This window comes from Lolium rigidum, chromosome 5, assembly GCF_022539505.1.
Source record: "Lolium rigidum isolate FL_2022 chromosome 5, APGP_CSIRO_Lrig_0.1, whole genome shotgun sequence".
Lineage (NCBI taxonomy): Eukaryota > Viridiplantae > Streptophyta > Magnoliopsida > Poales > Poaceae > Lolium > Lolium rigidum.
Window position 1 is genome coordinate 138,514,454 of NC_061512.1, and position 13,771 is coordinate 138,528,224.

General features: G+C 45.5%; 1 protein-coding gene and 1 pseudogene across 1 annotated transcript; both read right to left on the minus strand.

Annotated features, from left to right (window-relative positions):
* Window positions 1-254: 254 nt before the first annotated feature.
* Window positions 255-3,501, minus strand: LOC124656470 (pentatricopeptide repeat-containing protein At2g26790, mitochondrial-like). The gene is made up of 3 exons (XM_047195207.1): window positions 996-3,501; window positions 756-833; window positions 255-346 (listed from the first exon to the last, which is right to left on the minus strand). Exon 1 carries the CDS (start codon window positions 3,499-3,501, stop codon window positions 1,066-1,068), a length of 2,436 nt encoding a protein of 811 aa, XP_047051163.1. The 3' UTR covers window positions 255-346; window positions 756-833; window positions 996-1,065.
* Window positions 3,502-7,115: 3,614 nt separating this feature from the next.
* On the minus strand, window positions 7,116-10,532 carry LOC124653026 (annotated as a pseudogene).
* Between the last annotated feature and the right edge of the window lie 3,239 nt (window positions 10,533-13,771).

Genomic DNA, 13,771 nt, shown 5'->3' on the forward strand with positions numbered 1-13,771 from the left:
GGTAGCATGCGACACAACAACATTCAGATGTAACAGATTCTAAGTAACGACGACCCATGGTTTCCATTTAATATATCCAAGCTAATGTTGTGTCTCAGTAGATAGGATGATTGCTATTTCTCACGGCAACAGTATACACCTAGCTGATAAGTTCTTAAAGAGAAACATGTGAGAAAAAATAAATAAAAAGGCTCTGGGGACCAATGTTCAATAGCTAAGCATGAGGAAATAAGAGTTAAGGTAGAAGGCCAGACTTGCCTTGGTAGAGCTCAAATCAGGCTTGCAGAATCATCTCCATGGATTTTGAAATGAATAAATGACCAATGATCCAGCATACAGCGCTAGGCTACTCCAAAAAAAAAAAAAATCAGACGATGAAGCCATAATTACTGAACAAAATAAGTCAAAATCTACAAAAGGAAGTCAAACTTGCCATGCTAACTTCAAGATAAAAACATATGTAAGCTTAGGTTCCATCCCAAGATATATGAGCCTAAGGAAAATGTTGGTCTTACGCTAGTTTTAGATAAGATCTACAATTTGCTACGTAGATTCGATTGTTAGGCCTATATATAAAGAGGGCACTCTGAGGAATTAATCAACCAAGAAAACTGAAGAATGGCTAATCTACTTCGTCTCCTGGGACAAGAGCCCTTCGCCTAGCTCCTCGAAAGCATAGTCCACAATATACACCAATTTTTCATCTTTTCATTATTTAGCCAAAGAAATGCAGCTTAGACAGTCAAGTAACAGACCTTTCACATCAACACAAGCTTGTCATTGTTCGTTATGTGCTGGATTTTGCAGTTCAATAAGATCGACCCTAGAACTGCCTGCAAAGCGTATATGCATGGTAAGAGCATTACAGACCAAAACATTAAGCAAAAAGAACATGAATAGATAAGATAATCATATTTTCATCAATCAAGTGGAAGTAACAAAATAAATCTTAATTCCAGACTTCCAGTAAATTCACGACTTAAAATATACATTACCTTGCTATTGACGGATTTCAGTTGACATAACTGCAGGAAAATCATACATATGGCTGATCCCGCCTATGACTCAGGACTTCTGATTCAAGACAGAAAAGGTCAGTACATCTGGCTTTATTCCCCTATCTACCATTTCTTGAAAAAGATCTTCCGCCTTCGCTATTTCTCCCTGGCTGCAATATCCATTTATAAGAGCCGTGTATGCATGAAGATCAGGAGCAAGTCCTTTCTGCAACATTTCATCAAATAGTCCCCGTGCTCCCTCTAAATAATCTGCTTTGCACTGCCCATGAATCAATACAGTGTAACAGGGTACATCAGGTTCAATTTCCAATTCTTTCATAGAGCTGAGCAACTGGTTCTGCTTTGCTCTAAGAAGAACGCTCCTTGTCTCCTTACTAATGCCCTGCCAGCATTTCTGCAGGTACTCTTTTAGGTTACCATCGAGTAGCACTGTATATGCAACTACGTCAGGCTTAATACCTAAACTTGTCATCTGAACAAATAATGTGCAAGCTTCTTGCATCCGACCAACCTTGCAGTAACCATTCATTAGTACAGTGTATACAATAACATCCGCAGAAAGGCCTCGCTGAATCATATCATGGAACCATAAACGAGCATTGTGCATATCTCCTGTCTGACAATAGGCTGCTATGAGCTTGCTATATGAAATTAGATCAGGAACAGCATTCTTTTCTAACATGATGCTACATACATTTGAAGCTCCCTGGGCATTTCCATCCCTACAAAGGTCATTTATCAACTTAGAACATGAGAAATGATCCACAAGTTTTCCTTGATTAGCAACCCTAAGAAAGAGCACGTAAGCATGATCAGTCCATCCTGAATTTAAATAGCCACAAACCATCGAACTGTACAGTACTTCAATGTGATCAATTCCTCTCTCTTCTACTATATTAAATAACACCTCCGCTTCACTAAGGTTGCCTCTTCTACAAAATCCATCAATTGCTACACCATAAGTAAGTGAATTAGGCTCTAACCCTTGATCCTGCATATGGTCTAGAAGGTCAAACACCTCCGTAACAAGACCACTCCTGCAAAATCCACTGGCCAGAATGTTATATGTAACCACATCTGGCTTTACATTGTCCTTCAGCATCTCTTCAAACACTTGCTGTGCATTTGGTATATCTCCCTTCGAACAATAACCCTTGATCAGGCATGTATAGTGGATTCTGTCAGGAGCCAGGCCGTCAGTCTTCATTTCTGCCAGTAGCTTAACCGCGTCATCCACGTTCCCGAGCTTGCAATAGGCTTCCATAGCAATGTTATACAGAACCCCATCAAGATGAACTCCTGAATCCCTAAATTTCTGGAAATACTCCGTAACTTGAGATGCCATGCCTACCTTTGTAAAGCATTGTAGAAGATAACTCACAATGTGGCAGTTTGTTCCGAGACCATGGGATTCCATTGCTTGATAATGATCCAGCACCTTAAGTATGTCTCCCTTTTTGCAGTAACTCCGGATGAGATAGCTATAGCCATATATATCAGGATTGAATCCTAGTCTGATCTTGCTCTCCAAGAGCTTTTCAGCCTCCTCCAGTCTCATCTCCTTGCATAGCCCATCCATTACCTTGTTATAGGCCATGGCGTCAACTTGAATGCCCTCCCTGATGATCTCTTGCAGAATAGCATAAGCCAAATCAACCTTTCCGCAATCACACAGACCAGTTAAAAACGACGAGTATCCACCTATATCCGGCTTCGCTCCCGATCCAATCATCTCGACCCACACTTGAAACGCCTTGTCTGCCTTCTTCTCTTGAAAAAGAGACCTAGTGATAATGCCCAACGCATGAGCATCCAAAGTCAGCCGAAGGAGCTTCATCTGATCATAAGCCGATAAAACAACCTCCGAGCCACCACTGTCCGCTGCAAACTTGAGAAGCACGTTGCAAGCCCAAACCGACGGCACAACTCCACGCCTGCAGAGCTCACCAAACAACCCAATCGTATCCTGCGCATCATAGCAAGTGATGTACGCCGTGACCAAGCAATTGGTCGCGGACACGAGCGAATCCGAAGCGGCGCCTGTTCTTCTAAGATGATCCATGAGCGGCAGGATTTCGGGACCGCCGCCGCCGTGCGAGATGATCTCGCGGAATAGGGAGAAGAGCATCCTGGACTGGCCCGAGCTGGACAGGATGTCGACGATCTCCGCGTAGGTGGACAGGTCGTGGCTGAAGCCGACGCTCTCGGTGTCCTTGAAGTAGGCCAAGGCGACATCGGGCCTCCTCTTGAGGAGCCGGAGGTTCTGGACGACTCTGGCAGAGCTCAGACCAACGCGGCCTCTGCTTCTCTGCACGGTTTCAGCGGGAGCGCAGCTAGGCCACCTCTCGTCGGGGGCGTCGTCGCTGCTGGAGGTGTAGTCGGCAGCAGCGAGCACGGAGAAGCGGCGGCGGGCGGGTGGAGCCCTGACGTGCCTGCAGCATTCGGCGACGCATTTGCGGTGCTGCAGCCGCCGCAGGAGCATGGGAGGCGCGATTCGCAGGGGCGGGGTGTAGATGGTTGCTGGGATTTCGCTAATCGCTGAACAGCCTAGCCCATACCTCTGAACTCGATGGCCGCCGGAGCTGCGGGCGGGGTGGAGAGGAGACGGCAGGGACACGCGCGCGCGACGTCCCCGCGGAGGGAAGAACGGGGACGGTGGGGGCGGAGGCGCGCGTGAGAATGGCGGAGTGTTTCCGTGGGAGGGGCGGTCCGGGGGATTGAGCGGCGGCGGCGGCGGCAGAAGTACGGCACGGCGGCGGCGGGGGACGGTGGTGGGCTAGGGCTTAGAAAAGATTTATGTCAGTGACGATAACCTGCGGAAGGGGAAAACTAACTAACCCCTAGCAAAAGCCATTTCGATCAAATTTCAAAGCCAATCCTTAACTTTTTTACGTACTTGTTAATTACTTGTTCACAAAAAAAAACTTGTTAATTCGTTATCGAGGCTCTCCTTCAAACATTCTCACCGATGCACTATGTTACTTTGTGCATACAATGACACAAAATCAGGGAAGACCGTTTGTTTTTTGTTCGTTCAAAACACATAAACCCTATGAAACTAAATACGGTGTATTCAATAAAACATGATACAATTAAGATCTATTTCACATACCTTGTTGTTATACACACACAAAAAGTATAGGCAAATGGTTCACATGTGGCGGCCGATGGAAGGGGAAATCAGCCATTGTCGGGGAAGATAAACGGTTTGTCAAGTCATGTTCCTGCACTTTTGTGTTTCTCTCCTCTTTTATCATACGGGCATCCTTCTCCTTTCACCCCTTATCACCTGGAGCACCAACTCCCAACACTACTTTTCTTTTCTTTTCTTCCTCTCGAGATCATCGGTTTCCAATAATTTTAATTCCTCGACACATGCTCCTTCCAACCACCATGGATATGTTGAGGTGGAAGTTGAATTTATCGAGCCCCTACCAACATTAGGACGGCAGGGAATGGGTCAATGATTGTCAGATCTATCTCTGGTGGATCTCTGACGTTACAGATTGCACGCCAACAAGCTCGAATCGATGAAGATCGATGTGTTAGTGGCACCAATGTTGATTGCAGAGATTGGTGATCGTTAAGATATTTTTGATGTTGTGAAGGGTGTTTCTTCACAACACTACAAAGTGTGTATGGTTTTTCTATGTACCTACAAAAAAATATTGCAATGAATTTTGTTTGTATGATTCAAGGGGTATATTCAATTGGTTGCAATAATGTTGCACGTGAGATCATAAGGTGGAGATATGGTGTCACTATTTTGTACTTGTATCATATGTGCTACTTCATACACCTTCAGGGGTGGTAAATATATGTAAATCTACAAATGTTTATTGCGGCCGAGCAAAGCTAGTTTTATTCCCAAAAATTAAGATATTTTCTACTAGCCTCGCATTCCCACATGCCCACCGCCAATTTTACTAAAGAAGATGTTAGGAAAATAGGCCAAAACATCGAAGAACAAACATGTTACACAAAGTGGCGAGTAAAGATAACAAAAAGAACAACTACGAGCGAGCAACGTCATTCTTAACAACGCCTCCAAGAAGGAGATTACATACGTAGACATTGTATGAACCAATAACTAACGTCGATTTTCATCCTATAGTCGGGTCAAACCAATCAAGGCCACATCGTCGGAAGAAAGACAACACCTTCAACAAGGAGACGACACATGTGTTTCTCTACCGGATCCAATCACTGAAGGCTAGATCACTGGTTTCACCCTAGACAAAAGCATTGTTTCAATCATCATCTCAATTGTGCCACCTATGTCGGTGCTTGAAATATCTTTGCTGCCATCCGGAGCTAGCCACTCGTGGACACCGCCGGAACTCTTCACTAGTGTGCGGTGACTGACATGTCTCGTGTAGAAGAAGAGCCACCAAACCCATCAATTGGGGATAATGCACATAAAATATAAGGAACGACCGACACCACACAGATCATGCATTGCAAAAAGTTCATATGTGATCCACGACAAAATAGTGAGCAACTTGCTGCCATCTGACATGTCCCGAGCCCGACGCTCATTCCTCCCAACCAATGGTGCTCTAGCGTAGATTCTAGGACTGACATGCAAAGCGAGCCTTAATTGTCGTATCTAGATGGGCTGCCCCACCGTCACACGCCTAATCTACATGCCATTCTCCATCGACGGAGCCAGATTTACTGGAATGAGTGTGTAAAGCAAAATTACTATTGATTTTGCTTGTTGGTTTGGCTAACACCGAGTGAGCTAGTTGTTTTAGAATGGAGTTCGATCAGATAATGGGTGTACATTTGTACACCCTTGTTTAGCTGTAGTTATCCTTATGTCGTTGCCACAGGAAACATGCCATCATTGGGTACCTACACCGCAGCCCTGCCATGCGCTTGTCAGGCCATCTCCTTTGACTCGCTGCACCAAGCCTCGATTCCGCTGTAAGCGCCACCCCCAGAATCAGAAGGCGTGTCCACCAACGGAGCAGAAGGAACTCGCACAAATCCATGCAAACATGAAACCACCATGTCACTATATCCTTAATAAAAAGGTATTACAAACATGATAGCATTGTGAGAAGTCAGAAGTGACATGGCATTACCCAAATCATGAAGAGACCCACAACCAACAAAGTTGCCATGCCAGATTGAGTACAAGGTATGGCTGGAAACAATATTCGAAGTCCTGATCTCATAGGTTTAAATCCTAAGAAGAGACCAACATGATGAATTTAGTTTAGTTCACACACAGACCGGTAAGAGCGTGTACCCAAGAGAGATGCGACTGCGAAACCTATGTATGGTTCCGTCCCCTCACCGGCGATGCCGCCAGTCTGCTCCGCCTCCGGTGGCCTTAGGGCCTTGGAGGCGTGGTAGACCACGGCCCCTCGCCGGCGGGAGGGTTCTCGTTCTTTTTTAGGTTGTTTTCAGTGTCTTGTTCGGGATGATGAGGTGGCAGGTACATCTTTGATGGCAGAATAAGGTCCTCCCACCCTATCCTAGCTTCAGTGATGTGCCTAGCATATTTCCTTACATATATGGAAAGATATAATCCTAACACTGGCTAGGAGGTCACATATTGCTTCCACAAAACTTGCTCAGTGGCAGGTTTGCTAGTACTAGTGGCAGTAACAGAGGTCAATTTGATGGCGGTAGACTGGTAGTGCTGGCTTTGGAGGTGACTTCGGTGGTGGAGATGGTAGTGGCGCCGGCATTAGCCAAATGGTGAGCTTGGTTATGGTTTTTATGAACTCTTTGCATGACATTTAATTACTATGTTCTTTCATTTCTATGTTTGAACTGTTGTGTTTCAATTTAAGAATTTGAAAATGGTTAAAATGCTATGCACCAGAGATAGTCATGCTTGAATTTCAGTTATTGTAGTGCTTGCAAGTAAGATTCTCACTTTTATACCTTGAGCAGTGATACGTACGGAGTTAATAAACCTACAAATATTTACTACAGGAGAGCACGCAAGCTTGTTCTTTCTCCCCCAGCATCACAATGGACTGAATACTGCCCGCACATTCTTTTCTTCAAGAAAACGCATTACTTGAGTGCACTCTGGAGTCTGAATACAGATTGCGTAACTCAGCACAAATCCATGCAAACATGAAACAACCATGTCACTATATATCGTTATGAGGGTACTACAAACATGATAGCACTGTCAAAACTGATGCAGCTTAAGAACATCTCTCTATTGTTGGTACACAAAAGTAAGCACAATCCAGCAAACTCTCAACTCTCAAGCATAAAATCCTCACTGCATCTGATGAGCTACAACTAAATGACTGGCAAACAACGGGCACTGGGCGCATAGGCACTCCATAAGCTACCGAACTAGAAGCGGGTCTTGCGCTTCCGCCCTGTGTATTTCGTGTCAGCGGGAACCTCACGTCCTCTTTTTTCTCATCTGCTCCTTTTTCCTCAGGAGCCAATCCCTGCCTCGACCGTTCTTGTTGTTGTTCACCTTCCGCCTCTTGTTTGAACGGTTCCGTCCATATGTGCCAACCTGCATTGGAAAAAATACATTTTATCATAAATGGTAGGTAGACCATCATCTGTTCAGGGCCTGCAAATTAGAGAGCAGAAAAAGAGAAGTATGGTCTAAGTTGATTCTTGATCAAGCACAGCCAGTTAGCTCACAGCCCAAGATAGCAGCAGTAGCAGTTTCAAGAGTAATTGAACATACATGAATTACTGGGTAGAACTGAAAGTTTGCACAGGAATATTTTGTTGCATAACCGATACATACAATTGGATTAAATGAATCTGACATTCGTTGATTAAGATGACATACATTATGATACTCGTAAACAAGGCTTTAAATCATGTTTTTTCTAAGCTACGCAGCAAGGTCTATGTCAGCTATCAGGGAATTTACGATAAAAGATTTAAAATAAATAAATCACAATAAAGAGAAGAAAGAAGACATGTTAATTTAGAAGTACTAATACATGTCCATGGCACCATTTTTGAGATCACAAACCACTGGACCAATCAAGTAACGTAAACAACATGTCCAAACGATTGAAAGTAAAATCTTTTAAGTCTTAACAAGGAGCTAGCTGGCAATGATGACTTGAAAACTGGAACCTATTCTTCTTCACAGTCAGTAGAGAGAGTTATGGGCTCTCAATGATCAATTGGTAATTGTGTGTCCTCATCTGACGAGGAAGATGAAATCACTTCTTCATCTTCATCTGGATTGAGCTTAGTCCTTTTGGGTTGCTTATTACTCCTGGTAACCCTTTTCCTCTTGCTTGTTCCATGTGCGGATCCATGATCAGAATTCATTGCTTGGTTCTTGATTGGTTCATCTCTTGCATTTTCGCAAAGTCGATCATTATCATCATCCTCAAGAACATCAACAAAAATAGTATCACAATGGGATCTTGGTTTTGGTTCTTTTTCTTTCGCTCCAGTGTAGAGTTGAACTTGATAAAATTACACCGCAAAAAAAAGAGATAGCGGCCTTAACTGTAACTAGGACAGCGATAAAAGGTCCCTTAGGTTAGATTTTAGACTTCCCAAAATGCTATAGCACAGTTATTTAAAACCTTGCTTGTAAAAAGAAGCTTAAGACTAGAAAAACATCATGGAATAAAGCAGCAGACAAAGGATAGAGATTAAGAGCAGTAAATAAGTTCAAAATGTATAAAACAGAAAATTGTCTTGTTAAGGGCGAGCTTACTGTTTGGTCATCATTGCTCTCATCATCATCGTCATCATCATCATCATCATCACTGCTGCACATCTCACCATCTTGACCTTTCGCCTTTGGGAGAAATGTGGCAACAGAAGGTGAACCACAAGTGAGGACAAGGTAGGATTTCTTTGCTTTCGAACTGTCAGAGGAAAGGCATCAGCAGAAGTCTACAGCATGAAATTCATAAGACTGTTCGCACACCATGGCTTCAAGGCAATGAAATTCTTACCTATGAGGCCAGTCAATAACCACTCCACCAGCAAAACCAGCATTCATGGCAAAAGACACGAGCATTTCAGTTTGCTTCACATTATCAGCATAAAATTGTAGAACGGCTCTTGCTCCCCTTGCTAGGCATCTATATAGTGATCCAAAGAAAGCCCTGAAAAAGCATGCACATGTCAAGGTTAAGAACTGGTTGCAGATAACACAAGAGATAGACTGCAATATAACTTCACGTACTTTAACCGCAATCTTGGTTCATGAGATGACTTGTCAGCATTGCACAACCACTGTACACAGTCGACAAAGAAGAGTAGTGGAACAATTAGAAATGATGAAATAAACAAGGCAAGTTAGTTGCAGAAACAAAACAACAACTTAAAAGGTTAACCTGAACTGCTGAAATACTGATTGCACCATCAATAACTCCTGGGCGCAGGCCTAAGCCCTGGAAGATGAGTTATTGTAAGCATAATAGTAGCTCAAAGTACCACAACTTGTGGTTACACAGCTGTGAAGAGCTTGATGTAGTTGTGTATGTAAAGCAAAGATGTGAAATCATGGTAATCTCGCACGGGCAAAACCACTTTGGCAACCATACGGTTACAGAGAAAAGGCAGTACTGCAATGTTTAGGTTCTTCGGATTCATTCTACTATTTTGCTACCACACAAAGTTTTGAAGGCCCCCATCTAATTTTATGGTGTCAACTGATTTTTAGATCATGTTAAACAGAAGTCGTGTTCACTATTATCATACCAAGAATGCTTTCTATCCGTTGCTCTAATGAGTCCCCTGATGTAATCAGGACCTTTATCTGTAATGAACATGTTCATGAATGAACCAAAGGGTGCTACCCATTATCTATAAAAATAAGGATGTCCACATGACAACTAAGAATCACACATACAACTCAAGTGTAACACTAAGAATCACACAAGACAAGCCTACATGACATCTAGAACTAAAGTCATGACATGAACATTTTTTACCAAGTCATGACATAAACATGGCACCTGGAACTAAAATTTCTCCACTAAGCCAACAACATAACGTGTAATTTACCTCGCCCATGTCCGCGAGTAGGAGGTCACCCTCTGCTTCCCGCTCTAGAGCAACGTCTGCAAGGGAAAACAAAAGTGAAGCTCCAGAACAGAAACTTAAGCAACTCACCGACATGCCCATAGTAGCTAGCAACAAACAACGTGAGTGGAGTTCCTCACCAAGCATGGACTCTGAGATATCGCAGCCAATCCAGTGGTGGCCATGTTCAGTCAAGGTCTCACCGCTAAGTCCAGAGCCGCACCCTGCGATTCACGTACCACAGTTCAACCAAAGGATTCTCCAAAGGAAACATAACATATAATTGGGCTGTGAGAGAGCGTAGGACAGAAGCTGACCGATGTCGAGGAGCATCCTGGGGACGCCATCGTTGGGGAGGGCGAGCAGCTCCAGCGCCCTCTCGGAAATCCTCGCCTGGATTTCGATGATGCGGGAGGAGGTGGTGTACTTGCGCGCCTCCGACTCGTTGTAGAATATCTCCGGCGGCGCCTGCACCTCCGGCCGCGGCATCTCGCCTCCGCTTCCCCCTTCGCGCCGCCGCCGCCGCCGCTGAGCTCGCTCGCTGGTGTGCTCCTGCGCCGCCGCTGCTGCTGCGAGGGTTTCTCTCGGGTGCCTTTATGGGCCTCTGACGGGCCGTGGGCCGTAAACCCATACAAAAACATTTCAGTGGGCCCATGAACCCACGGCCCAATGAAGAAACCCTAGTAGCATCTATAAATTCTCCCACCGGTCTAGGGCACCTTCCTCCATCACCAGAAGCAACCGTCGCCGTCGCCGCCGCCGCACGAGGCTCGCCGTCACCTCGTCGCCGGAGACCGTACGACCGCCGCCGCTCCACGCCATGGGTAACAATCTGACCCCCTCTCTACTCGTTTTGTGCTTCTCGGTTTCTGACCCGCCGCCGTGGTGTGCTCGGGTAAGGTTCACGGATGCGTTGGCCCGCGCCGGGAAGGTCCGGGGCCGGACGCCCAAGGTGGCCAAGCGAGGACAAGAAGAAGCGGCGCGCGGCCGCGCCCACAAGCGCATCCAGGTACAGCCGCCGCTTCGTCACCGCCGTCGTCGGCTTCGGCAGAAAGCGCGGCCCCAACTCCTCGGAGAAGCTTGGTGGATTTGTCGACCGGCGACGAGCATATACTCGTATCCTCACCGGCGAGGCCTTGTGTAACTTTCCCACCATATCGAGGCCCCATTGAGCAAAAGGCCAAGATAATGGTATTGGCTCGCTAGGGAGATGAGGCTTCGGCAAACTCGGCACGCTCAGTTCATCTCCTTCGCATCTCGATTGTTGTTAACGAGAAATCCATGAAAAACCTTGGCGCGATGTCGCGCTTGCGTGACCGCATACTCCTTCGTGTACTCTTCGAATGACCTTCCTCTTCAGTGGACGCTGCACTCCCGAAATGATTCGTTTGTAGCCCCTTGACCGTAAAGGCCTTAGAACGTCGGATAACCGCATTGCTTCAATGATCGTCGGTATTCTTTTCCGAGGATATATGATATGTACGCCTGCATCCATGGAGTTTGCACCATCATTACTAAGTCTTGTTCCTCTTCTTCACCATCCGATGTTCCTTTTGAAGCTTCCGAAGTTTTCTCCTCTTTCTTTTTCTTCGGTACTTTCTTCGACTTGGTAGATCTTTCGGCTATCTCTTCCCAGAACACTCCTGGTGAAATTGCGAGACACTGCGACCCGATATTCGCGAGAACATCGGCCTCATCATTACTCAGCCTGCTGATATGAATAACTTCACAACCATCAAACAGCTTTTCTAGCTCATTGTAGACTTCTTTGTACGCAACCATACTATCGTTGACTGCATCGCACTGGTTCATGACTTGCTGAGCCACCAATTGCGAGTCGCCGAAGATTTTTAGTCGAGTTGCGCCGCAAGCTTTCGCCATCTTCATCCCGTGTATGAGGGCTTCATATTCTGCCTCATTATTAGATGCGTTTGGAAACGTCATCCTTAAGACATATTTTAACTTGTCGCCTTCAGGTGATATTAATATCATGCATGCTCCTGCTCCCTCTAATCTCTTGGACCCGTCGAAGTTCATCGTCCAAGTTCTCGATAGATCTGGTGGTCATGTATTTTGCAGCTCCATCCACTCTGCGATGAAATCTTGCAGAATTTGCGATTTTATTGCTTTTCTTTTTTCATACGCGATGTCCCGAGGAGAAAGTTCTATTCCCCAAAGGGAGACACGACCTGTAGCTTCTGGATTGTTCAGTATATTGGATAGAGGCGCCTCGTTGATCACTATTATCGGATGCGCCGGAAAATAGTGCCGCAACTTTCTTGCGGTTGTGAACACTCCATATGCTAGTTTCCGTGCTATCGCGGGTACCGCTGTTTTGAAGGCGATAAAACTTCACTGATGAAGTATACCGGTCTCTGTACTCCATGGAGTTTTCCTTCTTCTTCTCTTTCGACAACTAACGCCGTGCTGACCACCTGGGGTGTAGCCGCAATGTATAACAGGAGGGTTCCTTCTCTTTTGGCGCCACCAAGATTGGTGGTGTCGAAATTGTGCGTTTAAGATCCTCGAAAGCTCTATCTGCCTCTTCGTTCCACTGGAACTTCTCTCCTTGTTTGATTAAGGCGTAAAACGGTAACGCCTTTTCTCCCAGCCTGGCAACGAATCTGCTTAAAGCTGCGACTCGCCCAGTTAATTGATGTATTTCTTTCAACTTTGTCGGCTTCCTCATTGTTACGATAGCTTGGATTTTTTCGGGATTAGCTTCCAATCCCTACGGCTTGAAACCGAGGAACCCAAGAAGTTCTCCCGCAGGGACGCCGAAAGAACACTTCGTCGGATTCAGCTTGAGACAAAATTTGTCGAGGTTGTCGAAGGTTTCCTTCAAGTCCTCGATTAACGTTGCCCCCTTTTTTGATGTTATGACGACATCGTCGATGTATACTTGTACGTTTTTCCCAATCTGTGTTGCTAAACACTTCTGCATCATCCGCTGATATGTTGCTCCCGCGTTTTTCAGACCAAAAGGCATTGTTCTATAGCAGAATACGCCGTAAGGTGTAATGACCGCTGTTTTGACCTCATCCTCTTCTTTTAATCTGATCTGGTTATAACCAGAGTATGCATCCAAGAAGGAAAGACGTTCACATCCTGCCGTAGAGTCGATAATTTGATCGATCCTTGGTAGGGGAAAGTGATCCTTTGGACAATGCTTGTTGAGACACGTAAAGTCGACACACATGCGAAGGACTTTAGTGTTTTTCTTCGGGACCAGCACTGGATTTGCTACCCATGTGGCCTCTGTATGCAGCTCTTTGATGAAACCAGCTTCTCTTAGTCGATCGATTTCTGACAACATAGCTTTTTGGTTTGGCTCCGAAAAACGCCTCAGAGGTTGCTTGTGGTCTCGCTATTGGATCCAAGTTTAGGTGGTGCTCGGCAAGTTCCCTGGGTACTCCTGGCATGTCAGCTGGACACCATGCAAAGATTTTCCAGTGCTCACGGAGGAACTCGACGAGCGCGCTTTCCTATGCGAGGTCCATGTTTGCTGCGATGGACGTCGTTTTCTTCGGATCTGTCGGGTGGATCTGCACCTCCTTGGAATCTTTCGTCGTGTTAAAGGTTGGTTCCTTGTTAAATCTCCCTACATCTGGCAGCACATCATAATCAGTCATGAGCCTTCACGCCGCGTACTCTGCTTGCATCCCGAAAGTTTCTGCAGTTGGTGAAAATCCTTGTCGCATTTATCAGCTAATGCGAAGCTGCCTTTGATCGTAATTGGTCCTTTGGGG